The 25,854-nt window shown below is 44.6% G+C and overlaps 2 protein-coding genes across 6 annotated transcripts in view; one reads left to right on the top strand and one right to left on the bottom strand.

Annotated features, from left to right (window-relative positions):
* Positions 1–13,509, top strand: part of ERO1B (endoplasmic reticulum oxidoreductase 1 beta) — a 45,012-nt gene extending 31,503 nt beyond the window's left edge. Inside the window, exons 11-17 of one of the 3 annotated variants that reach the window (XM_074373258.1) lie at positions 2,996–3,088; positions 3,222–3,468; positions 4,246–4,315; positions 6,572–6,658; positions 7,634–7,767; positions 10,515–10,571; positions 13,166–13,509. In XM_074373258.1, coding sequence (XP_074229359.1) covers positions 2,996–3,088; positions 3,222–3,468; positions 4,246–4,315; positions 6,572–6,658; positions 7,634–7,767; positions 10,515–10,571; positions 13,166–13,181 — 704 coding nt within the window. In that variant the 3' untranslated portion in view covers positions 13,182–13,509. The other 2 variants (XM_074373259.1, XM_074373260.1) reach the window with 2 other exon arrangements.
* A 402-nt stretch (positions 13,510–13,911) lies between these two features.
* GPR137B (G protein-coupled receptor 137B) overlaps positions 13,912–25,854 on the bottom strand; it is a 39,204-nt gene continuing 27,261 nt past the window's right edge. Inside the window, exons 5-7 of one of the 3 annotated variants that reach the window (XM_010962860.3) lie at positions 25,689–25,817; positions 22,114–22,238; positions 14,143–20,297 (exon numbers count right to left, since the gene is read on the bottom strand). In XM_010962860.3, the coding sequence (XP_010961162.2) occupies positions 20,186–20,297; positions 22,114–22,238; positions 25,689–25,817 (366 nt within the window). In that variant the 3' untranslated portion in view covers positions 14,143–20,185. Of the gene's footprint in view, positions 20,298–22,113; positions 22,239–25,688; positions 25,818–25,854 lie in introns of those variants that run through there. The other 2 variants (XM_045522518.2, XM_074373262.1) reach the window with 2 other exon arrangements.

Genomic DNA, 25,854 nt, shown 5'->3' with positions numbered 1-25,854 from the left:
AAAATAATATGATTCAGGTTATTATATTTTGGAATTAAAGTTTTTGAAAATTTTGAGGATGTTGGTCAGCTGAAAACTAGTTTCATGGAAATATACAGGGCAGATGCCGTCATCAGGTTTTCATAATTCATTCCTAGTCCTGTTGCTGTTCTGTATGTAATACTCATCCAAGCTACTTTTCTAGTAACCACTATGCATATCTTTTTTTTTAAGTAAAAACATTCTTTTTGGAGGAAAGTATTTTTAACATATGAAATTAAGGTAAATTTGAATTCTGAAGGTTTTGAACATGTTTACACATGTTAATATAGTCTAACCTTGTCTGAGTAAAGGATAAAAGAGTACAGATCCCAATCTACTAGATACTTTTGCATCTTATATTTTCCAGTGTTGAAAATATACAGTGTTATTAATGGAAAACAGATGCTCTAGGATTTTAACAACTTTGGTTAATAACTAGGTGTATGATGCTTTTAAAAAATTTACCAAATTGCCATTAATTTATGAAACCAAAAGTTAAACTGTATTAATGAAAGACAAGCAGGTTGAATTAGGGTCACTGCAGAGGTAAACTAAGCAGCTCCACTTCGTGTCTGTCAGTCACACAGCCTCATGAACGGGAGTTCTCTCTCTAGTTAACGAGCTGCGCGCGTATCTGAGCTGCTGTGAAGGAGGACGTTGTTGTTGTGCAGACTCTGCTGGGAGTTAACGCTGATAGATGGCCTTTGTGGGGAAGGATGCTTAGCTTTGTTTAGTTAGCACTGTTCCCAAAGTACAAACTGCGAGAAGCAGTATTTAGGTTAAAAGAGGTGGTCAGAGACTCTGGATGTTGGTAACGGTGGATGAGAGTGAAATCTGTGGGCACTGCTGGGTACACTGTGTCAGGCACTCTACTGCTGTCCTGCTGCTGAGAGTCCCCGAATGCTGCCGCCTGGCTGCAGAGAGCCCTCCTGTTTACGCGCCGCTGACCCAGCTTACCCAGCTTACCCAGCTCACCCGCCCTGTGAGTGCAGCTGATGCCTGTAAAATCACTGAAGTGTTCAAATGACAAATAATAGTGTCACAGTAAATCCAGCCCTTTTGTGAGCGAAGCAGTTGGTGTCCTATAATTCAGCTGCTGAAAATGAATTTGAATGAAATAAAGTCCAGAAGAGGAAGAGGAGAACCACTTTCTAAACTGAGCAGTGGGTTTGCCGGGCAGGCCTGGCCACAGAGCGTGGGCGGGAGCAGCTTCCTGCCGGAGGTTGTGTCTTGTTGGTGCACTCACTTGGCACGTCTTTATTATGGTGGTTTTGCTTGAGTGACCTAGTTTTCACAGTTGATGGAAGTACATGTCTACGCCCCTCCGCCCCCGCTTTTACCCCCATTTTATCTCAGGGCCCTGGTGGGCTGCAGACTAGACCTGCTTCCTAGTTTTCCACGCTCTCATTTGCAGCCACGTGAATTTTCACAGGCTGTCCCTTCTCTAGTCTTCAGACGTGTTGCTGCTTAGAGAAGTAGGTTGGAAGGAAGAGAAAGTAACCCTGCAGATCTGATCATTTTGCTGCTTTAATTGACTAAAAGTTGTCATGGAGAACTTAGTACCTAAGGTTTATATCAAAGTTATTCACATTGTCCGTGTCCCTTGTTACCATGCGCGTTCAGAATTGGCCGTATACTTTTAGGCAGAAATTCCACAAAAGGGAATTTAATTTCAACCTTTTGGTCTCCATCCATGACAATGAGAATATTCTAGGAAGAATTCCAAATTAGAGGATGACAGCTCAAAATAATTATTTCTTCCTATTAGAAGCTCCTTGCGTCAGATCCACCTGTGGTAGAACATACAGGGAGAGTAAATTGAAGATCTAAAAGATCCTGAAAAGATGCAGAGTAAGCCACGTACACGTTTAAAAGTCCTCCAGCATACACAGGAGGTTATTTCTTTAGTTTTTCTGCTGTTGAAGCCCATTTTTCCCCAGGAGGAAAGTAAAAAAAACCAAAAAGCAAAAAAGACAAAAACAAACACTGCTGGGTGGTAGGAAAGGGAAAAAGCTAGTTGTTTTGCCTCTGGTGGAGTCTTAAAACTTGCTTTTTTGCATTTTTATTTATTAAATTTTTCTATAAAGAATATTTTCTAAAACATGTTTCTCTTTATCAATTGTGATAAATTATGCATAGCACAAAGTTTACCATCCTAAGCATTTTTAAGTGTTCTTAATGGATTGAGTGCATTCATGATGTGCATCACCCGCATAATAAGAGAAGATATTTTTAAGTGGAGATGGGGGTAGGATAGGGTGTGAAATAATCTTGGCCTCTGTTTTGAGCAAAAGCCTGTGTGGCTTAAGAAGGCTGTAAAATAATCCTCCATCATATTCCTGAACTCCATCTTGATATGATTTTACTATCAGCACACCCTTATTTCTTATCGGCTGAAATTCCTGGACGTCTGTTTCCCACGTTTTGGCTCCTTACGAGTGGAGCATGTAGCTGAGTAGAACTAGAGAGTTCCATGGCAGAGGGCTAGTGAGACGCACACTGAGGGTTCTGGAGGAAGGAGAGAAGCAGCGTTCAGGCTCCCGTCCCTCTGCTGTCAGGTAGGTTCAAATAAGGAGCATCTGTAGGGGAGGGAGGAGGAGAAACAGCTACTGTGAAGCCGCAGAGGGGCGCTGTGTCTGCCTTGCTTGAGCCTAGCCCGTGGGAAACCGCGCTGTTGCCCTCAGGGTAGCACGAGGACTTACCAGGTGCACCCAGTGTGTGGGCCTCGGCTAGGCCAGACACTCCCGTCTTCTTCTGCATTAGGATCTCGTGTTCAGTTAATGCCATTCTGCAGTCAGAATCCTGTTTCACCTTCTAGTGAGAGAATCTCGATCCAATTATTTTATATTTTTCCTTGATTTATTTTTGATGTACTTGAATCTTAACTTTAAAAAACCAGCCTATGTACGCATCTTCTTGATTATTTCTGTTATCTAAATGGATGTGATTTCTTTTTCAATCTTCTCCTGAATAGGCTTGTGTCTGGAGAAAAGAGTCTTCTATAAACTGATATCAGGACTTCATGCTAGCATCAATTTACATCTGTGCGCAAATTATCTTCTGGAAGGTAACCAGACTTTTACATAGAAACTTTGCCTTCTATTAGTATAAAAATTGTTGGGGGAAAATAACATACTCTCCACAGAGGAAAAAACATTCTGTTTATTAGAAGGATGTAATGTATCTCTCTTTCTCTTTAGAAACATGGGGGAAACCTAGCTGGGGACCTAATATGAAAGAATTTAAACACCGCTTCGACCCCGTGGAAACCAAGGGAGAAGGCCCAAGAAGGCTAAAGAATCTGTACTTTTTATATTTAATTGAGCTTCGAGCTTTAACAAAGGTGGCCCCCTACTTTGAGCGCTCAGTTGTCGACCTCTACACTGGAAATGTGGAAGATGATGCGGACACAAAAGCCCTTCTGCTGAGCATCTTCCAAGACACCAAGTAAGAGCCGGTCTGAAGTGCCCCGCCCTGCAGCTGGGCGGGGCGGGGCTTGAAGTGCAGCGAAGGCCGCCTCCGGAAGGCGGGGAGGAGGGGCCAGAACCGAAGTGTACGTGGAGTGGCGGCATTTAAGCGTTTTTCTAGAAGTGATGACGGAAAAGGATCCATAAAGCATTGTTGTATAAAGTTTACACTTGAGAATAGGCTGTATTTTTAAATATAACTTTAAATTTTATGTAGTCTCAAAATTTAATGCTATTTAAATGTTCTTTCAACTGATTTTGATTTCTTCCAGTTGCTTTTAAAATTCACATGTAGTGCATGTTAGCCTAACGATGTATTGTCTAAGGGAACACTAACCTTACTTTCTGTAATACTAACTTTAAACCAAAGTGCTGGGTCTATGAAACTTAAGTTTATTGATGGTTAAAATGAGCGTGGAGGGAAGTTGGGTTAAGAAGTGTTTAAGGTAAATTACGCATTACATTTCAAAAGATATTTACATTTATGTATATAAATTGTTTTTAGTTAATTTTTTAGGTTATTTTTATCAAATAATTTTTTCAAAATGTTACAGTCTTACAAATTACAAAGCCCTTTTAATCTTGCTTGACTCTTTTATTGAATAGTCTGTCTGTGAACTGTTTGCCACTTTCCTACGTTACCAATCCTGACACATGAGTAAAGTGTGAATTTGAAAAAGTGTGGTATTCGTAGGAATAGAAGATTCCACCAGAGCGTGAATTTTTCGTCCGTAACTTACAGTATTGTCATCCCCAGGTCCTTCCCCATGCACTTTGATGAGAGGTCCATGTTCGCAGGTGACAAAAAGGGAGCCAAGTCGTTAAAGGTAAAAAGTTGTTGACTGGGGATCAGGGTGGGGGCAGTTTACTGTGTTTTAATCCCATTCATCTAAACTTTCTTCGCCAGTTCTCCATTTTGCTGAAGTTGGTCGGACTGGATTTTACTGTAGTTGATACAGAAACCTCTGCCTCCTTCCTTCTCAGCTCCTTTCTCCTTTCTGGTTTGACCAGCTGCTGAGTGAATCCTCAGTCATGACCCTGACTAATCACACCTTTATAAATGTCTTTTTAAAAGGCATCATTTTGAGAGAAAGTTTTCTTTAAAATCACAGTGAGCATTGCTGTTTTGATGCATCTCTCAAAAAAATCATGCACTGTTCACCATTTTGAAGGCAATAAATGGTATATTTTCTAAATTTTATCTTACGGAATGTTACAGTTTTTGAAACTGTTATGGTTTTGTCCTCATGGAGTGACATAAAAAGTAAAAGTTACCCGTTGACCTGTGATATCAGAAAGAGAATATACTTCAGGAACATGTTGAAACTTCGTGCTGGGAGCCCCGCGTTCTCCTTTGCTCACAGTGGTTAAGGAACACGGTGTCCCCGCACAGCGCTCATGAAAGCACTGCAAACTGCCTGACAAGCGGTCTTCTGCTACAGCTCTGCGATCTTTTTTTTTTTTAATATGCAATTCTGAACTCCAGAAAGCTCCAAAACCTGAAGCATCTTTATGTTTGGTACATATCAGTTTGTTAGCAAGACTTGAGCTGGTACAACACTATTTAGAGTGGTTTTTTTAAATTCTGCTTTGTACGAGTATCCTTACGCTCTGTTGCAAAAACCGTTGTGTATTCGGTTACGTGGTGTTGCCGTGCACTCTGGTGGGTGTCTCATAATAAGTGGTGTAGGTACTGCATCTGTAAAACCTGAAAAACTCTGAATTCTGAAACACGTTTGGCCCCAAGATGTTTTAGATGTGGATATGCTACAAGAACTAATAAACTAGCACTGAGTGGTTCTTGCTGTTTCTGAAATGCAGTAAGTTATTCAGCCACAACTGTATTTTAGTTTTGGAAGGTGGTTTTGCTTTATGGTTGTTTTAAAGGCGTGTTACTATTATGATATCTAATATAACGTTGATTCATTTTTATAAGACTTCCGTTTTCTAAGTGTTTATACAAATATTATACCTTTGATCTTCAGAACACCCTGTGCAATAATAGATAAGACAACTGTGACTGTGTATTTTGTAGGTGAGGCGAGTAAGATTGAGAACAGACTAAGGTTTCACAACTAGGTGCTGGAAATTTTGTTTGCTATTTTTCAAAGGTGTATAAAGGAGAACTTAAAGGTCCATTTTCCCGTTTTCTCCAAAGAACATGAATTACATGAGAATGGAGAGCAAAGGAGTTTTGTGTTCTATTTATGTCGTCTTTCTTTTGGCCAGAGTGTTGATTCCTCTGAACCCTTGGGCAGCTGGGTGGGGCTTGTGATGGCCAGGTTTTCAGGCGACTCGCTCCAGTTCTTTGCAATAAAATGTTTGCCTCCGTCCAATAAGATGATTTTTATGGTCAGTGTTTGCTATGCGAAAACGATGAGGAAACTTCTTAACTAGTGTTGTCCTCGGAGAATGTGAGAATGCCCTTCGAGTCACAGAAACCCATACACAGATGCTCACAGGCGGAAGAGTTACCCAGCCGTGTGGGAAACTGAGACAGCAAAATCCAAGGACAGTGGGCAGGCAGGAGCCGCACTGGCCAGTGCTGGGGCCTGGGGGACCTTACCCTCCTGTAGCCCCAGGATCATCGTGCCCACGGAGCACAAGGGACGGGCGGGTGCGGTGCTAAGGAGGGAGACGGAAACCAGTCATTGCTCTCGGACGAGCTTTCTGACTCACACTCCCCCGAAGCAATGCATTGAAAACAGATGAAACACAGGTGTATTTCCCCCTGGTGGTGTGCAGATGCCAAATGGGAGGAGTAGTTAAGCTCCTTCAAAGTAAAAACCGTATTATTTACTTCCGTGTCCCCCAGAGTGTGCATGTTGGTTCTTTGTATGGAGTAGCCCCTCAATAAAAAGTTTACTGAATTAAGATGTGGAATGAATTTTACAAACAACCATTAACGTTAGCTATTTCACGTGCCATGTCATGCGCTACACGTTCAAATGTTTTTCTTCCTCACTGTTGAAAAACACAACTCATTCATTAATAAGTTTCCAAACTTTTATGTTTTATAATTTAGACAAATGCACTTTAATTCTAAATGTCTAATTAGAATGAAAATATTTTCCACATGTTAGGAGGAATTCCGGTTACATTTCAAGAATATCTCCCGTATAATGGACTGTGTTGGATGCGACAAATGCAGATTATGGGGGAAATTACAGGTTCGTGTGTTGTCTTCTGTTCTGAAACTATCGCTAACCTTAAATTTCTCCATTGAGAAGTTGTAAGTTTTTATTAAAATTTCCTCATTCATTGAATTAGAAATGTGCTTTTCCTGTTTTAGTTATAAAAACAATTAATATTAAATGGTGTGTTTTACGTGTGTGTGTAAAGACGTTTTCCTGTTACTCAAGGTCGGTGATTTTTGGCTTTACTGTAACTGTTTCTGCTGGTACAATCTCAGATTCATTTCTGAAGGTGGTGGTTATAAACAGAGTATATTAGTATTTTACATACCTATATAAAGGGTAAAATTATAATTTTAATTTCATTTATTACCAATTTTTGGTCACTGAATTTGTGTCAGTGATCCAGAGGAGGCCCCCTAGTCACAGAACAGGGGAGTTCTGCCGAGAGGCCCGTTTCCCTGCGGACTCCACGGGAAAAGGATTGTGTGATACTTTCATTTTTTAACAAAGGTGATAGTAAGTCATAGACAGTTAAGAGGCAGAATTGCATTAATGGAGGCTGCACTGAAATCAGATTTTTTTTCCTCTAGTGCTAATAATTGAGAAATTATTAAGTACAGGTCTCACTATACTTAAGCGTATAGTTTCTAAGTTTTGACTTGCTGGGGGCTGCAAAGAATGCTTTCCAGATGACATACTGAACATTGTAATCCTAACGTGATATTTTCTAGATTTAAAAAAGGCATTTTAGTAATTTGGAAAAGTATAATATGTGTCCAAAAACTGTTAAACTATTCAGGTTTCTCTAACAGCTTAGGTAAATTTATTGTACGTGTAATCTGCGAGGAAGTAGGAACTGTATTTTGTATAGTTCCACATTTTGGTGAAAAGTTCAGTTCATACGAATTTCCTGGCTCTCATCACAGTGGCTGGGAGTATTCCTTTAAACCTTTATAGCAGTTGTTACTGTATGAATTTAATTGCAAGTTTATCACTATTTTTTTTCAGACTCAGGGTTTAGGAACTGCCCTGAAGATACTGTTCTCTGAAAAAGAGATCCAAAAGCTGCCAGAGAACAGCCCGTCTAAAGGTTTCCAACTCACTCGACAGGAAATAGTCGCTCTTTTAAATGCTTTTGGGAGGTAAGAACTGTGTTCCCAGTGAAGACCCTTGATTCCCCTGCTGGTTCCATCGTCTCCTCTGCTTACGTGGTTTGTTTTGCTGTGTTTTGGTGACATAGATGGTTGCTGTGATACAGGGTCACGTCTGCACGGACAAGCCAGTTTCTCTACAGGTCACAGGGAAAATTCAGTCTCAGACGCCAGTATTTCTCAGCTGGCCTTCTCGGCCTTGTGGGGAGATACTCTCCTGACAGGATCCTCCCTAGCTGTTTCACTTGCTCCCGTGCAGCAGCAGGGCTGAGGGCGGTCTGGTTCAGACAGTGGGGGGGAAGAAGAGGTGAAACCTCCAGCTGTTCCTTGAGCTGTGGAGGCACTCGTTCTTGCCCTGTTTTCCCTCTGTATCCAGACAGACGGCCTCCTTAGACTGCAGATGATTTTGGAAATAATTTGAATTTGCCTACAGAGGTGCATGCAGCACCACCTGACTACAGAATACAGACGAGAAGGCCAAGGACCACAGAAAATAAGAGCAAACGGCACTGTGCTGCCCTGGGAAAAGGGCAGCAAAGTCAAATCAAGGAGGAATGCTTTTTAAAAAATAGAGAACCGAGTGATACAGAGATTCTTGTGTTTTCTTTTTTTTTTTTTTCTTCTCTTTTTTTAATTGGGGGGAGTGTTTGTATGCTAAGCACGCACTCTACCACTGAGCTATTCCCTCGCTGCTCTTTGTTTTCTTAACATGCATTTTTAAGTTAGAAAGAAGCAGTTAAATTAAAAGTAAATTAATTCCCCATCTTAATAGCAAAGATGTCACCTGTCGCTCCTCTGTATTTAAAGATGACCATGTTGTTTGAGCTTTCAAACACAGGACAGACATAGGATGTCCATCAGTAGTTGGTGTTTGATGAAAAATTCAGTCCACCCACTCATGAGGCCTGTAGTAAGCTAAAACAGGAGAAACTGAACTAAATTTAAATTATTTAAAATGAAACTTTTAAAGCTTTTAAACAGTTTAAAGTTTTTTCTTAGAGTATGGTTGATACACAGTATTCTGTTACAGGTGTCCAGTACAGTGATTCACAGTTTTCAACGGTCCTACCCCGCGTATAGTTACTATACACTGCTGGCCATGTTCCCTGTGCTGCACAGTGTATCTTTGTACTTACACGTAATAGTGTGTGCCTCTTAATCTACTAATCCTGCCTATATCGCCTTCCCCCTTCCCTCTCTCCACTGGCAACCACTGCCTTGTTCTCTGTATCTGTGAGTCTGCTTCTTAAAACAATTAAATTCAAATAAAATTAAATTGAGAAAGAAGCAGATGTCAGCTTCCTCAGAACTGTTCTGAGTCTTGAACACTCAGGAACCCGACACTTCCAGCTTCGGTTCTGTAGCTGGAGCCTGTTTCTGCCTCTTACTGCTCTGCTCAGAGTTGGGCCCCAGTGTTCTGAAATCTGCGCGTTAGTTCGTCATGAATGGGTAGCTTTCTTGGTCAAGCCACCGGTGTGATGCAGCCCCGCCTCCGCTGGGCACCCAGCATGGCATCGCGGCATCGCCTCATCGCGTGGTGCTCGTGGGCAGACTCGCAACGCGCAGGGGTCTTTGGTTCTGGACATGGAACCCTGGGAAGTGTGGTTTCTTTACCTTGAATGCTCTGCAAATGTCTTTCCTACACGAACGGCCATTTTTTGATAGTTTCAACATTTGTATCGAATGATTTATGTTCCAGGGCACAAACAGACATGGCATTAACATGCCTGTTGGATATTACAGTGTATTTTAGTGCCCCTCCGAGCACTGGCAGAGCAGCAGGCCGCTGCAGGTGCGTGCTCTGGGCCAGGGTGCCTGCCTTAGCACGATGACAGGGAGTGTGGCACAACTCTCTGTAGTAAATGGCGAGGTCTGGACTGCGTCTCCCAGAGACTGCCGTATCGTGCTGGTGAGCTTGCACTCCCAGGGGGACAGGCAGCCAGGGTTCGTTTCTGGGATAACCTTTGAGTTTTTCTTTTTCTTTTATTTTTCAAAGAATAGTCAGTTGACAGTGTCGTGTTGGTTTCTGCTGCACGTACGCTCCCCCTTGTGTCTAAACCAGGCTTCGGCGTCTTCCTTCATCTTTCACCTGCTGCTCTTTACTAAGCTCTTTTCTTTGGTTATGGACCTTGGCCTCCACCTCATCTTCGTGTATATTTTGATAGGTTTTTTTTAAACAGGTACTTTGAGGTACAGCATATGATTTCACATGTTTATAATCTTCTTTTCCCCTAATAATTAAGCACTGTTTCAATCCTCTAATAGTCTGAGGATTAGAGTCAGAATTGATACAACTTGTAAGAGTATAAAGAGAATGCTTTTAAGCCCACAGAGAGCGTGGATTTTCTGAGTCATGTGGCCTTGGGATCTGCTGAGCTGGTTAGGACCCATCCACCAGCTCAGTGACCCTGGGGAATTGCACATTTGAGCCTCTGCTTTACTAATACGTAAAATTGGGGTTAATTTATTTGCCTTGTAGGTTTTTTTTTTTCATCTTTTACAGCTAATGAGATTATATGTGTGATGGGCTCAGAACATTGGCTAGCATACCTTAAGCTCTCGATAGAAGAAAAGTTATTCCTTCTTAAGTGCTTGAAGAAGGGAGCTCAGTACTGCGTCTGTGTCATCTTAGAAAGAGAAACATTCGATTTTTACTGTGTCAGCCCTGAATTTCTATAATTTGAAATATGTACACATCATATTAGCTGAACTAATACGCCTTTTTTTTCCTCCTCTAGGCTTTCTACAAGTATAAGAGAGTTACAGAATTTCAAAGTCTTATTACAACACAGTAGGTAATAGAAGCTTTTATGTCTAATTAGAGACATAAAGTGACTGTGTGAAGCCTTTTTAGTCTTGGACAGTCAGCAGAAGGAGACAGTTTTCAGACTTCAAGAATCCTGAACTGTAAAGAGAAAATTCAAAAGTTCACTTGAATATTTATGCTTCTTAATAGATTATCAATGAGAGATATTTATAAATGAAGGAAATACTTTTAAAACATGTTTTACGGACACTGCATCTCCATCTGTTGGATGTTCTGCTCTTCTGTTTGTTTAGGATTGGTTTTGCTCTTACTCTGTTATTTCCAGTGGTCACACCTGAGTGACTGCGTCTCCATCCTGATGACACTGCTGCAGTCTGTTGAGGAGGAGGAGAGCTGGGGAGCGCATGTTGTGTAGGGCGGGTGTGTGTCAGTGACCTCTAAACGTGCTTCTAGCCTGGCCTAGCCCTGGTGTCACCTGAAATGGGAGTGATGGATGGATGACCCCGTCAGTGTGCAGTTACAGAAGCCATGTGCGACTCCCGAGACTTCAGCTTCACCGTCACTGGGTTTTATTGACAATTTTTACTTGCTGTTGCTGCTGTTTTGTTTGGGTGTAGAGGACCTGCTTCGGTAAAGGTGACCAAGTACTGTCCCCTGTGCTACTCAGCCAGGTTCCACGCGTGTGCAGGGGGCTGGAGCAACAGGATTCTTGACTTAGACCCGATGAATCAGTGTCTGTTGACTGTGCATTTCTTTGTCCCTACTCCAATTTTAGACATTTTTGTTTAAGAAAACAGCCAAAAAAATTGCATAAATACTTAAAATACTTAGTTTCCATCTTGATAAAATTTGAATGAGGTTATATGGATTTATAAACCAATTTAAAACATTGTGTACACAAAAAGCTTACTATTTTAAGTTAAAGTGAGCATTTTTGAAGGGTTTTATTTTAGAATGCCGTCTATGCAATCGTCTCTCAGTCTGATTTTCCTCGGTACGCTGCGCAAGCGGGTGGGTTAGCTCAGACCTCAAAAGCTTCCCCTTCCCCCACACGTTCTTTTCTGGCTCTTTGTGTATAGATGGTACTTCGTGTGACTTGTACCAACAGATGACTTCATAAATCCTAAACTGTCATTTTCTAAACCTGGAATTTAAATATTCTTAATATTTAAAATATTGGTTATTTTAAAAAAATGTTAGTATGTCTAATGTGATTACTTTGGAAGGTTGCGTGTGTATGCGCAATGCGGGTATCAGTCTTTCATGCAGTAAATAAGGGCTCTTAGACCCCCGTCTTATCCTGCCGAAGTCTGAAATGTGTTCGGCTATGAGCTGGTGGCATATTTTAAATTGTACTTAGTTGGCTTGCCCCCCTTTTAAGAATCTTCAGCCGCCCCTTGGAGGAACAAGGTCGGAAGGCAGTGAGAGCTCACTGGTTAATTGTTTGCTTGTCCATTTCCAGCCTTTCTAGGCCCGGAGTTTTTATGTTGGTGGTGGTGGTGGTGGCGCCTCCTTGTTAAGTCGAGTAAGCCCAGCTGGCTTGGTTGCAGCCGCCTCCACTGCTGCTTTTCATTCTGAGGGATGTAAGTGTTGTGTGGTGGGGGAGCGGCACCTTAAGGTAAACTTGTCTGAAAAGTGAGGAAGTCATCTTGCTGGTAAATTATCGAGAGTTACTCTCAGTGTTCTTCAGAGTCTGAGGAAACATGACTGTTTTAAACTTCTTCTGTTATTACTGTAAGTTTAAAAACCTTTTTGGTAACATTACTTTGCTGTTCCCTCAGTTAAAGATAAAGGTTATTATTCAAGCTGTCTTTATCAGAGAGAATCTTTGGTCATTTCCACTTCTTTTCTTTATTGTGATTTGTTTCAAGCTTAGTTAAAATTGTGTATTAGAGTGAGTTGTAGGAATTAAAAAAGTCTAGGTAGGGTAAAAAGTTCTTTTAAAGGTTTTGCTAAATCTTTCACTACCAAGAAAATAAATGAAGTATTCTTAAACTGAAATCTATTTAACTTTATTTTACCATAAATTAGATTGTGGGGGGCAACCTACATTTTTGTGTACATCTGCGTATTTCTTAAATGAATGTGTGAGCTCTTGGAATCTTCGTGAGCCTAGTAATGTTTTATGGCCCTTGTGGTATAAATTCTTTTCTCCAGTTTGCAAACCTTTTGTTGTGAAGTGACGTTAGGTTGCCGGTTGCGTTGTGAAGGTGCTTGGCTGGCCGTACCTCTTGGCAGTGTGTCTTTTATCTCATCACCTAATTTAAAAAATCCAGCACTTGATAATATAACTGACAGAAATGATTGTACCAGCTGATGAAGTGATGAAAATGAAGAAAAGGAAAAAATTCCTTCTTTCAATGGCATGAGTTTATTTTTTTCTTAAGTGTCATCTATGTAAGTTAGAAATGGTTGTATATTAAATTGGCAAATTTAAATGTTTCTTGTGTTGATTCTTAGATTGTGAGGAGGACTAGACGGAATGTGAGTAATAGTTTTTACAGGTGTGAAATTTGATAAGTCAGATGTTTTATTTTGACATTTTAACATTGTGAACTTCTCAACACTCGTAATCTCTGTATGTCTATGAAACACTGTGCCATGTTTTCCAACTTTACCCAGGTGCCATTGTAGGTAAGAAAGGACAGCTGTTTTGATCTCCATCTACATTGCCTTCGTCTGGAAATTTGGGAACAGTTCACAGTAAGCCTCTCAGCAGTTTGCAGACTGGAGTACCTGCAGAAACCTAGCTAGTCACCAAACTTCACAGACGGGGTGCATGGTACCATCGAAATTATTTGGTAAAACAGAAAAACACAGGCATGCACACAGGTGTGCGTGCTCTATTTTAAGCAACGTCAACAGGTGCAGCTTTGGTTTTGAACAGAATTCCAAATAATTTTGCTCTTGTACCCACCAGATTACAGAAAACGTGAATAAAAGTAAATGTTTCTGCACTCTTTCTATCTTGTTTTTCCCCCCTTTTAAATGTTTCTGTTTGTGAGATGAAGAATTGGTTATGACTTGTGGAGAAGGGAGAAAATAAGTAGTCCGTGGTGGCTTCTCTTTCAGGGCGTCACCGGGAGCCGCGCGTTAAGGGCTCCGCACGGACTGTTTTCTTTTCCCAGCAGCACTGGCAGGGAGGTACGGTTACTTCTCTGTTTTTGCATAAGAGGACTGAGGATAAGAGGCTAACGTGTCCACAGGCACAAGTTCTAGGCTGTGGGACTAGAATTTGAAACCAAGGAGTCTGCCTCCAAGAGCCTCTGCTCAGAACGTGGTGTTTGTGTTGCTTCATACGTTGAGCCTGTTACCATTCGACTAAAAACGGGGGGCTTTTAGCGTCTTTGATTCGTATCAACTCAGAAGATTTTTCAAATATACTTATTTTATTTAATTCTTTTAATAAGTAATACATTCACATTGTTCAAAAACCAAGAAAATACAAAAAGCTACACAGTGGAATGTCTCCTTCCTGGCCTGCCCCTGCCCCTGCCCCTGCCCTTGGCTTCTTGTGTCCATCCATGCATTTTAAGACAGATACGAAGTCTTATTTTTTCCCTCATTTTAACCCAAAGAGTAGCATCATATACATACTATTTGCTTTTTTTTTTTTTTCACTTAGTTTTTCTCGGCAGTCCTCCCACTTTTTTTTTTTTTTAAGTAACTGCTCGGTGTTCCATTATATTGAAGTACAGTCCTTTAATGAGCCAATCTCCTATTAATGGGCATTTGGATTGTTTCCAGACTTTGTATATAAGTCATTTCACACATAAATAGATATGTACTTGTCATCTAAATGCCCCCAAATGGAATTTTGGGGTCAAAGACCATGTGCACTTGTAATTTTGGAAGATACTAGACTAGGAATACTGCCCTCCACAGGGGATGGTTACGAGTTTGCCCACCCACCTGAAATTTAAGACCATGCCTGCCAACCCGCAGCCTCACCAGCACCGACACTATTAAAAAGCTGGATTTTTGCCATTCTGCTAAGACGCAGTTACGTATCGCTGTGTTTCAGTTTGTACTTTTCTCATCGTGAGTACGGCTGACTGCCTTTAATATGTTCAGGAGCCACCTGTGTTTCCTTCTGCGTTCATATCTTTTACCCATTTTCCTGTGGCTCTTAGCACTTCGAGGAGTGCTTTATTTGTTAGGGACATTAATCCTTTGACTGTAATACGCTGTAAAATTCTTTTTTAATTTGTCTTTTGACTTTGCTTATGATGGTTTTGACGTGCAATTTTTAAATTTTTACACAGTCTAATTTTAATTTTTAGTGGTTTCTGGATTTTGAGTGGTAGTTAAGAATGCCTTCTTCACTCCACTGCAATAATTCAATTGTATCTTCCCCCAGAACTTTTATGGTTTTATTTTTTTAGATCTAAATGTTGGTTCCTCAGGGTGTCTCCTGGCATAAAGTGCAAGTTACAGGTGCGGCCTGACTTCTTCCCGGTGACCGCTCAGTTAGTGCAACCCGCCCATCGCACGGCTCCTTCCCCCCGCCAGTTGGAGATGCTGTTTGTCACGTGTGGAGTCCCGGGCTTTCCTTCTGTCCCGTTGTCTGTTAACTCGTGCACCAGCACTGCATTATTTTAATGGCTCAGAGCCTATATTTTAATACCTGGTGCACTGGTCTCCACTCGCTTTTGTTAAAATAACTTTTTTAGCTCTTCTTGTTGGTTCCATATGAGCTTCTAAAAATCCTTTAACATATGGACCAGGCAGAAGCTCCATCCAGCTCAGGGTTTTCTCCGGAGGGTAGCACTTCTGACCACACAGCGCGTCACGGTTGTGTTAATTTGACATTTCACCTGGTGAAGACCTACCCCGTGCTGTCAGTCATGGTCATTATCTCAGTGTCCTCCTGCTAGGGCCCAAACGGCGACGCGGGGCCCAGACGGGCAGAACGAGCAGTGCCTCTGGAGACGGGGTTTCCTCTCAGCGCTTTTAGGACTTAGTTCTCAAATCATTCTTAGGAATTATCTTGCTGTCCAATCCCATTTGCCTTTTTATTTCCATTATGGGCTCTTTGTCCAAAAGTTGGATGTCTTGGAAGAGCCATTAAAAAAACAAGGGGGGAGCCCTTAACTGCATTTTAAACTTGTAAAATCCACATGCGGTGGATAAAAGGTCACCTAAAAAAACCCCAATGATATCGGCCAAAACAACAGGACGGGAGGGCTCCCTCCCCTCCCAGGCCCCGCCGCCACATGGCCTGACTCGGTCACGTCGAGTTTGTGGTGACGACACGCCCAGGGAGAGTACGGCTGGCCCCTGAATGTGGGACTGAGCCGCACGAGTCCAGCGAACACACACGACAGAGCGGCAGCCCTGGGGGTCCGCACCCGCGGACACGGCGAGCTGTGAAGTCGCGAAGCTGCCTGTGCATTTCCGGCCACACCGAGGTCGGCCATGCTCAACACGGAAACCTGCTTGTGGAGCAGGTACCCTCAGTGTCTGTTTGGCAGGCCAGCAAGTTGTCGCAGACGATTAAAACCAGCCCCTCGGTCAGGGCGGCCAGCATTCACCACACATCGTCTGACAGAACTGAACCTTCCCTGCGGACCTCCTCACAGACTGTCTCTCCCCATGGTAAGTGTTCTGCTCTCTGACGGGTGCCAGGTCCGCACTCCTGAAGCCCAGACTCCGGCGAGTGGACGCACCAAGGGGCCAGCACACCAAGGGTGTACGGGACAAACTGGCCGGCAGAGCGGTAACTCGTGGATCCTAAGCAAACCCTTTTTATACCTCAGGTAATGCCGTCCAGGACCACTGAGACTCAGGCCTGCGGACAGACAGCAGGACCGGCGCAGGTTAGCTAGGTTCCTGGGAAACTGAGGGTCAGAGTCAGGAAGGGCCACGGTGACAGGGACCCGCAGGGAAAGAGGGACTCTGAGACCACACAGGCTGAGAGGCAGCAGGTCATAGCTGGAGCTGGAGAGAGAGCGCAGAGCTGACCTCGGTCCTGACCAGGCTTCTCGGGCTCAGAGGCGGCGCACCTGTTCTGGAGAGAATGTCTAAGTCTCTGAGTGGTGGGGCAGCCGAGGTCCAAAGGGACCGGTCAACTTTGGAGGCTAAAGAGTGAATGCGGCCAAGGTGTGACCCACCTCGAGGAAGAGAGGGAACAGGTCCCAGCCACCGGTCAAGGACCAGCTGGAGAGGAACCAGCCAGATACCATCAGAAGCGCTGAGCCACTGGGTCTGGACCTGAGGACTGTGGCTGCCGGGGTTCTATCAAGTAGGGCTTCCAATCTCAGAACCCCACCACGGATGAGCCCGCCATGGGCGCCCTGACCCGGGGAGCTAGACCTAGGTGGGGGCCCAGGGGCAGCGCTCGTGGCTGTCAGGGGAGTTACTGACCCTCTGGTGCAGGGGCTCTTCCTGCACACCTGCTAAGGGCCAGGAGCAGGGTCAGCGTCAGGGCGTCGCCGAGCCGGCCGACTGGGCCCAGCACGTGCTTGGTGCTCCGCAGACCCTGACATCTACCTCCTCACCAGCGCCGCCCCTTTGATATAAACCTTTGCCCACTTTAATCAGCTTGTTCATAGTCTTTGATGAGAATCCCACTGTTTAGCTTGCTCCTTTCCAGTAGCTGCTCCACCTGGACGACGAAAAGCCATAAGTAGCATGGACTTCAGACAGTGCATTTCTTTTCCCCCACAAACTGAAGGTTTGGGGCAACGCTGCATCGCGCCAAGTCTGTCGGTGCCATTTTTTTCCAACAGCATTTGCTCGCATCATGTCTGTGTCACATTCTGGCAATTCTCGCAGTATTCCTACATTTGTTATGTGGACCTGTGAGCAGTAACCTTTGATGTTACTCCTACAGCTTGCTGAAGGCTCAGATAATGGTTAGCACTTTTTATTTTTAGCAATATGGTATTTTTTAATTAAGGTATGTACAACTTTTTTTAGGACAATATATTGTACACTTAGTAACTGACTGCAGTGTAGTGTAAACATACCTTTTGCACGCACTGGGAGACCACAGAGTTCACGGGACTCCCTTGACTGCAGTACTTGCTTTACTGCGGTGGTCTGGAGCCGAACCTGCAGGATCTCTGAGGTCTGCCTGTACCCAAATCAGCTGGAAGTTTTTCGACGGTTAACTCGGAAGTGTGGACATCTATTCATGTTTCCACTGGATGCAAAGAAACTGTCACGTGCAGCCTTCTAGTGCCGAGTCAGACTTCGATAAATCATGGCACAAAATTTTCAGTGATTTAAGTGCCTCTTCCCCCTACTTTTTTAACTTTTAGTTTCATCATGTTGCCTTAGAACGAGAGAACACCTGGGTATTTTAGAGCCAGCAGTCACCACTCCTTGCCTTCACCAGTTCACCTGCGAGTTGCTTTGTTAGTGCACATTGCACAAGCAACTCAGGAAGCTGCAGAAAACTGTAATCTTCCTTTCCACACCACACCTGCAACATTTCACAGGCTACATGCGATCGTTTACCTTGAGAGAAAGACAGTTCGCTACAATCATAGTTTTTTATATTCTAGATGTGTTTACAACATTTGTGCTTCAGCACCCCCTATTTTTTAAAAAGGGAAGAGAAAAATAGGCACTGAGAACATTTTTATCCTTTCCAATAAAAAATAACAGTTCAAATGCTAGCAGCTCTATCATAAAAATATGTTATGGCTTTTACCAGTTAACACTGAGTATTTCGATCTTCCTGCCAATAATCAGAATAACAAAGTATTTGTCCATCATCGTAGGATGAGTATAAAAACTGCATGGCTTTAGTGACGCTTTTAAAAATACATCTGCCCTTCAGTGACCGAATATTGAAGAGCTACAGTATTTCCTGAAAGCACCATTTAAAGGGTTTTTAAGCATTTGCTGATCTGCCTTTAAATTCTCCTAAGTATCAGTAACAGACAGTGTGGCAGGTAGGCTGTTCGTAAAGCTACTCAGAACAGCAACTGTGCCGTTTTAAGGCAACTGGAGTAGTCAGTGCAAATGTGGCTTCAGTGTAGAATTTCCCCTGGCAGTAATTATGTTAAATATGTGACCCAAATTCTTGCACACACTGAAAGGCAAGTATGTTTTGTGTGACTATGCAGGGCAGAGGTGTTCCGGGCCAAGGAAAAGCCCGATCCTGACCCACTTCAAACTTGAGATCCCAGTTTTAAATAGAACCATCAAGAGAAGCAGACTTTGATTGCTGTGAAATCAATGCCCAGAGATTAGTTATGCCTGAAGACTGAAATGGTAGGTCCGAGACACCCGAAACGGGCTTCCTCACTCAGGCAGAACTGACCAGTGTGAGCTCCTCTCCGCCTGCCCCTCCCCACCTCCGTCCAGAGATGGGAGGTCCCCTAGGCCGAGCGGGGGGCACTTTCTGCCTCTGGTAGGTCACTCCGTTCCTCAGGAAGAGCGAGCGTGCGACCTCCCTGACAGCCGGGTACGCGCTCCTACCGCAGGTAGTTTACAACTGCAGGCTAGATGTTATATACGCATCATCATTGCATGTGTCACCCTTGGAGATTCTAGAATGGCACTTACGGCTGGGGAACTAGTACGTCACGACATGTGTTTCACTTACATGAATGACAACGGTGAGCCCCTGCACGTGGCTGAGAGACGGCCCTCGTGCTAGACAGCAGGGCCCTGCTGCTCCCATGTCAAGCGCGCAGCCTCCAGCAGGCTGCTCTCACAGCTCCTTAACGTGGTTGGAAACTAAAAGAAAGCTGCTAGGATTCCAGTCTTTTGGCTCGAGGACCCAGGGGAATTTGTTACCGATCCCCCGGTGAGACCCTCTTCCTTGCCCACGGACGGATGGATGTGCGGTGAGCTGGGAGAGGGGCAGTCCCGCGGAGTCCCGACGCGGCGGGTCTCGGATGTCACGGGGCTCACAAAGCACGCAGAAGTCTCCAGTACAGCAGGGGAGCTTTGCCAGCGTGAGTCGAGTCTATCAATGCTGTTAACGTTATCAACTTATCAGCGTAGTGTCTGCACTAGCGCCTTGTTTAGAGAAGCACTAAATGTTGGCAACATACAGGAGATTCTTTGAGGGCCCAACCACCTGGGCTTTGAACAGCTCTGAGGAGACAGTTCCGTCACGCGCAGTCCGCTGACATTCTGCTACGTTACAACTTTCAACGCGGGTTGCAACTGGCTTTCTAGATGTCGATTATAGTTAGTCTCTACCAGCATGGAGCTCAGAATCTGAGTGACCTGAAGAGGTAAGGATCTGAAGAATACTTTAGTCCAAAAGCCTTTAAAAAAAAAACCCATCAGACCATGTCCTGTATCCTTTTAAAGTGAATTATGCATAAAAGTCTGTGCAAATTACAACATATATTGCAGTAACATTCTCAAAAAACCCTAGTATATTTTAGCATTATTATTTAAGTTATATAAAATACATCTTTATAAAAGTACAGAATTTTTTTAAAGTTTAAATTACAGCTGCTGAAATTGGCAGCCAGGCTCACTTTTTAGTACTAAAATACGGTTTTATCAATCTAAATTATTGCTTAGTCCTATGGAGCCATCAGAAACCTGTGACAAATAAAAATCAAGTCCTATTTCTTAAGGAAAAGTGCCCTAAAGTTCAGTTGTCATTACATTAGTCTTTCTGAAGCTTTTCAACTGAGGAATCTTCCATAAAACTGTTAACTGACACTACCCGTGGCTCGGTTTGTCAGGATCCAAAACTGAATCTGGTTGCGAAGTTCCCCCTTGTGCCAGGACGCTGTTTGCTTGCTGTCCCCAGTCATAGTAGTCCGGAGCAAAGCTGGGAAAGAAAGGGGCGTGTCAGCGCCTGGGGACACTGTCTCTGCCGGTCTTGACATGTCTGGTCTGGGCAGAACTGGGGTCTTCTGTAAATGAGGCAGCCCCAAAGCTTTCCAGAGCAGCTCCTGGAAGCCCCTTCCCCACAAAACAGTGCTTCACATGGTGACTAGAAGTCTGCCCTGGAGCCACCTGAACCCAAGAGAGCCCAGAAGCACAGCATCACTGGACCCATAAGCCAACCGCTGGTAACGACAGAATGATTCAGCGACAAATGGTATCCGAATCCTAGCGGAGCAGAGCTCACTGCGTGTGTGGCTTCTGTGCCTCGGTTTTACCTCCTGTTAGAGCAGGGACTACCTCGGTGGGGCTGAGCCAGCCCCTGGGCAGCGCTCAGAGCAGCGTCTTGGCCTCTAGTCACCGCGCTCAGCGCTGTTACTCTTCCCAGCTTCCCCTGCGTCATGGAAAAGGGGTCTCCTCTGCCACAGGGGTCGCCAGGGCGCCCTCAGCTCCGTGTCGCTCCTGGCAGGTGAGGGGTGAGGGCCGTCCCAGGGGGGCGGGGGGACACATACAGCAAGTCGGGAAGCAGTCAGGTCACTGGGTAACAGGACTGAGGGGCCAGCGGCCCCCACGCGTGGGCTCCCCGATGCCCGCCTGCCAGCCCTCAGCTGATGAAGGACACTCTTCACTGGCGCATCTGCCCTAACAACCCAACAGCCGGGTCACGCCCAACCTCACAACAGCTCAGGCGGGCTGCGTTCAGCCCCCCCGTGTCAGTCACAGACCCCACCGCCCTTCCCGGGCCCTAAGCCTCTCACCTCACCTGCAGCCACCCAGAGCCCCGTGCCCGAGCCGGTCAGGCCCCTGTGACGCGACCTTGTAAAAGATGCCAACAGCCGGCCCTCGCGGCTCCCACGGGCGCCCCTCGTCCGTGTGGCCTGCTGTGGTCTATGGCAGCATAACCCAGTAAACTCTATGTTCATCTTGTGTCTTTGGTAAACCCTTCTACCGCCCACAACACCGGCCCGCCTTGTCCCCCGACAAGGACGGTTTCAGGGAGGAGGGTCAGGCCCCTTGGACCCTGTCCTCCGTGCACACTACTGGCTTCCACGTTGTTCACAGCGCCGGCTGGGGGGCTGGCCTGCCTGCTCTCCTCCCCAGCCCCACCCTGGATTCTCTCTGACCAGGATCTCTCTGCTCCCAGATCCACTGAGAAAGCAGTGTGTGCTCCCGGCTCGTCCTCAGTTCCCTGTCCTGACAGCCCGGGCTCCCTTCAGGTCTCTTTCAAGGTTTCCCAAGGATGTCACTGTTAGTAGAAGAGCAGAAAAGTGGGCACAGCCTCTCTCTCACCCTGCCCGGGGGCGGGGGGACCTGACAAAGGACTGCGGGAGACAAGGTCTCACTTCTGAGAAACACAGCCTGAAGCATCCCTTTCAGAGGCAAGGCCCGGGGGTCCTGGGAACCCCAGGCCAGCCCCCCTCCCCCGCCAGCTCCCCTCGCCCCTGCTGCCCTTGAAGTCCAGGGTCCCCAGGGGAACGATGGGATGTGCTGGTCCCTGGCAGGGCGGTGTGGTGGGAGTGCCGTGGGCTGGGGAAAGGGAGACGGGGTCCAAGGGCTACCCACTCCTGCTGGCCTGCTGGCCGACCCTGCCCGTGGCCTTGAGGGAGGGGGTGAAGCCCTGACCCTGGGGCAGGCCTGTCCTCAGCTGCAGTTAGTCTCACAGGCAGCCCTCCCCCCTCCTCCTCTTGTCCCCTGACCCTGCCTCCAGTCCCAGGGCTCTCATCCAGCTCGTGCCCCTCTGACAGGAGCTGGGGTCTTACCTTCCCTGAAGTCCCTGAGGGGCAACGTTCCAGGCAAGGTCATCATCACTGTCATACCTCCGAGGGTTGTCAAAGAAGTAAGACCTGGGACTGAATCCGTGGCTGGGGACCATTCCCGGGTTGGTCTAGAAGGACAGTCAGCTGGTCAGGACTCTCTCAGACACCAGGCCTCACACGTGCTTCATTTTAAGCTGAGATTAAAGCTTTGAAAGATGTGTGTTCCCCACCATGAGCTTGACAGCTTCCCAAAAGTTGAAAAGATTTTTCTGATGATCAGTGGTGATATTAATGCATGAGAATTTTTTTTGATACTGTATAAGGAAAACTTAACTTAGAAGGTCCACATAACTCAATAAACCAGTATTTTCCAAATGATCAGTGCAAGACATTACGAAACCACGCTAAAAAGGTCCACTCCGAGCACAAGGTAAACCAGCAGGTGCTCCTGTATAACACCCTCTGAAAAGTGCACCGATAGGGGTTACATTCCACACTGCAGCTGGCCTTTAAGAAATCACAACTTACTGAGTTTGGATGTATATTAAAGAATGTTCACCGTTACATTAGAAAGTTATTAAAATACTCATTTTTGCAACTATGTATCTCTGTGAGGCTGGGTTTTCTTCATGTACTTCAAGCAAAACACATCACAGACTGGATGCAGAAGCAGCTGTGAGAACCCAGCTGTATTCTATTAAGCCAGATACTAAAATAGATTCACAAAATTTTAAAACAATACTATTATTCTCCATCATTTGTTTTGGAAAATATAGTTCTTTTTTCTATAAAAAAGAAATATGTAGTAACATGGGTTTATTAATAATGAATTAATAAACTGAGTGAGTAAAAAATTTTCTCACGCACACATACCCCCAAACAAAAGCATTCTGGGGTCCTTGATAATCCATCAGTGTAACCCCAAACAGCCAAAGCAATCCTGAGCAAAAAGAAGAAAGCGGAGGCATCGTGCCCCCTGACTTCAAACTATACTCCAAAGTTACAGCAATCAAAGCAAAATGGTACTGGCATAGAAACAGACGCACAGATCAGTAGCATGGAGCGCTCAGACAGAAACCTACGAAGACACGGCCAGCTCATTTACAACAAAGTGCCAAGAACCTTCAGTGGGGAAAGGACAGTCTCTTCAATAAATGGTGTCGGGGAAAATGGACCACTATCTTACACCGTACACAAAAATTAACTCAAGATGAATGACAGACTCAAATGTAAGACCTGAAGCCATAAACTCCCAGAAGGAAACACAGGCAGTAAGCTTGACATCAGTCTTGGTGATTTTTTGGATCTGACTCCAAAAGCAAAGGAAACAAAAGCACAAATAAACAAGTGGGGCTACATCAAAATGAAAAGCTGCTGCAGAGCAAAGGAAACCATCAACGCAGTCAAAAGGCAGCCCACCAAATGGGAGAAAATGCCTGCGAAGTCTATGTGTGGTAAGGGGTTGATATATAAAACACATAAAGAACTCATACAACTCAACAGCAAAAACAACAAACACCACCACAATCTGATTTTAAAATGGGCAGAGGATCTGAACATTTTTCCAAAAGAGACATTTTTCCAAAGAAGACATATAAAAGGCCAACTGGAACATGAAAAAGTGCCCAACATCATTAATGATCAGGAAATAAAAATCAAAACCACCATTGCACACCTGTCAGAACGGCTATTATCAAAAAGGCAAGAGACAACAAATTTGGTGAGGACGTGGAGAAAAGGGAGCCCTTGTGCACTGTTGGTGGGGACGTAAATGGTGCAGCCACTGTGGCAGCTCCTCAAAAAACTAAAAATAGAACCACCACATGATCCAGCCATTCCGCTTCTGAATATGTATCTGAAGAAAACGAAAATAATAATTCAAAAAGATGCACACACCCCCATGTTCACTGCAGCATTCCTTACAACAGCCAAGAAGTGGAAATAACCTAAATGTCCTGCGAGGCAGGAATGGATAAAGAAAATGCGAAACACACACACACACACAAATACTCAGCCACAAAAAAGAATGAAATCGTGCCATTTGCAAAAATACGGCTGGACCTGGAAAGCATTATGCTAAGTGAAATAAGTCAACTAAAAAAAGATGAAACTTTTTTATACTGTACACCAATGACACAGCATTGTAAACTGACTGTACTTCAAGAAAAAATATATATATACAAAAAAAGATAAATACCACATGATCTCACTTACATGTGGACTCTAAAAACAAACAAACCCTAAGCTCACAGATACAGAGAACAGACTGGCGGTTGCCAGAGGTGGGAGGTGGGTGATAGGGGTCAAAAGACACAGACTTCCAGTGAGAAACTAAGTCCTGGGGACTAGCGCACAGCACGGCGACTACAGTTAACACTGTACTGCATATCTGAAAGTCGTGAAAAGAGTGGATCTTGCAAGTTCCCGTCACAAAAAAATTTGGAAACTCTAGGTGGTGACCATTTTGCAACAGACATAAATATCAGATCATTACACTGCACACCGAAGACTAATATATGCCTTCAATTATACCTCAATAAAAAAAAGCAAACAAAATAACTAATTCATCAGTGTGAAACATCTAGAGACCAAAAAGCCTGGGAACCACTGCTCTAAGATAATACCTTAAGTAACAGATATATTCAAACACAGCAGCCAAGTAGCTCAACGCACACGCAGAGCGTGTCGAGGCTGACAAGCTCCCCTGGACCGTGAGAGTATCCACGTTGTTCTGTATTCATTTAACAAGACAGTGCTGAGAGAGTAGCAGATCCTAGATACAAAGTAGATAAACAAGAGATTTCTTCTGTACAGCACGGGGAATATATGCAATACCTTGTAATAACCTATAATGGAAAAGAATATGAAAAGGGATACATGTGTGTCTGTGTGTGACTGAAACATGCTGCGCACCGGAAACTGACACAACGTTGTAAACTGACTAGACTTCTATAAAAATAGCTTGCAGAGAAAGGAAAACAAACAAACAAAAAACCAAACAAACAGACAAACCAAAACCAAGACAGCACTTTGGGCAACAGCCTTTCCCTCCTTGGGACGCAGGTGTATGCCTTCCTCAGGACCGCCCTGGGGGTAGGGGGTCGAGCTCCTGAGCCTCTGGGACACCAGGAAGTGGTGAGAGGGCACATGGGGTAAGAGGGTTTTATTAAGAGACTCATCCTTTGTCCCCTGGTCACACAAGGTTCCCAGAAAATGTGAGCTGTCTGCCTGCAGGGAAGGAGGGAAAACGAGGCACTGGAAGGGTTTAGGTTTAGGGATGGAGCCCAGGACCCCACGCACGCTGAGCACGCGCTCCACTGCTCGGCTGCTCCCCTCCCCTCTCTCCCCCGACCTTTTTTGTTTTTTTTTGGTAAAATAAAACTAAACTGAAAAACAAATTTCCCTTAGAAGATGATTAAGGGGTGGGGGGAAAGAAAGTCTCAGTTAAATCGACAAGGGAACTTTTCATATCAGAAGAGGGCGGAAGAGGCTCTCCACTGAAAATCTTGGGAAAAATTCTGTCTGCTTCGTGATGAGAATTAGGAGATGCTTCTGCAAAGATAAAGCGGTTTACTGACCAGGTCCTTTGCAGGACTCCTAACTCGGAAGAAGAAGACCACTAAGGTGGTAGGTAAGAGCTCCCACACGAACAGGACCACTCCGAACACCACGTAGCCGGCGTCGCCCAGCTGGTTCCGCAGGTCCGCCTGTCGGGAAGGGAACACGGAGAGTCACCAGGCGGAG

This window comes from Camelus bactrianus, chromosome 11 (genome assembly GCF_048773025.1).
Source record: "Camelus bactrianus isolate YW-2024 breed Bactrian camel chromosome 11, ASM4877302v1, whole genome shotgun sequence".
Classification (NCBI taxonomy): Eukaryota; Metazoa; Chordata; class Mammalia; order Artiodactyla; family Camelidae; genus Camelus; species Camelus bactrianus.
Note: the sequence above shows the minus strand (reverse complement) of the source record. Positions and strands in the feature narration are given on the sequence as shown.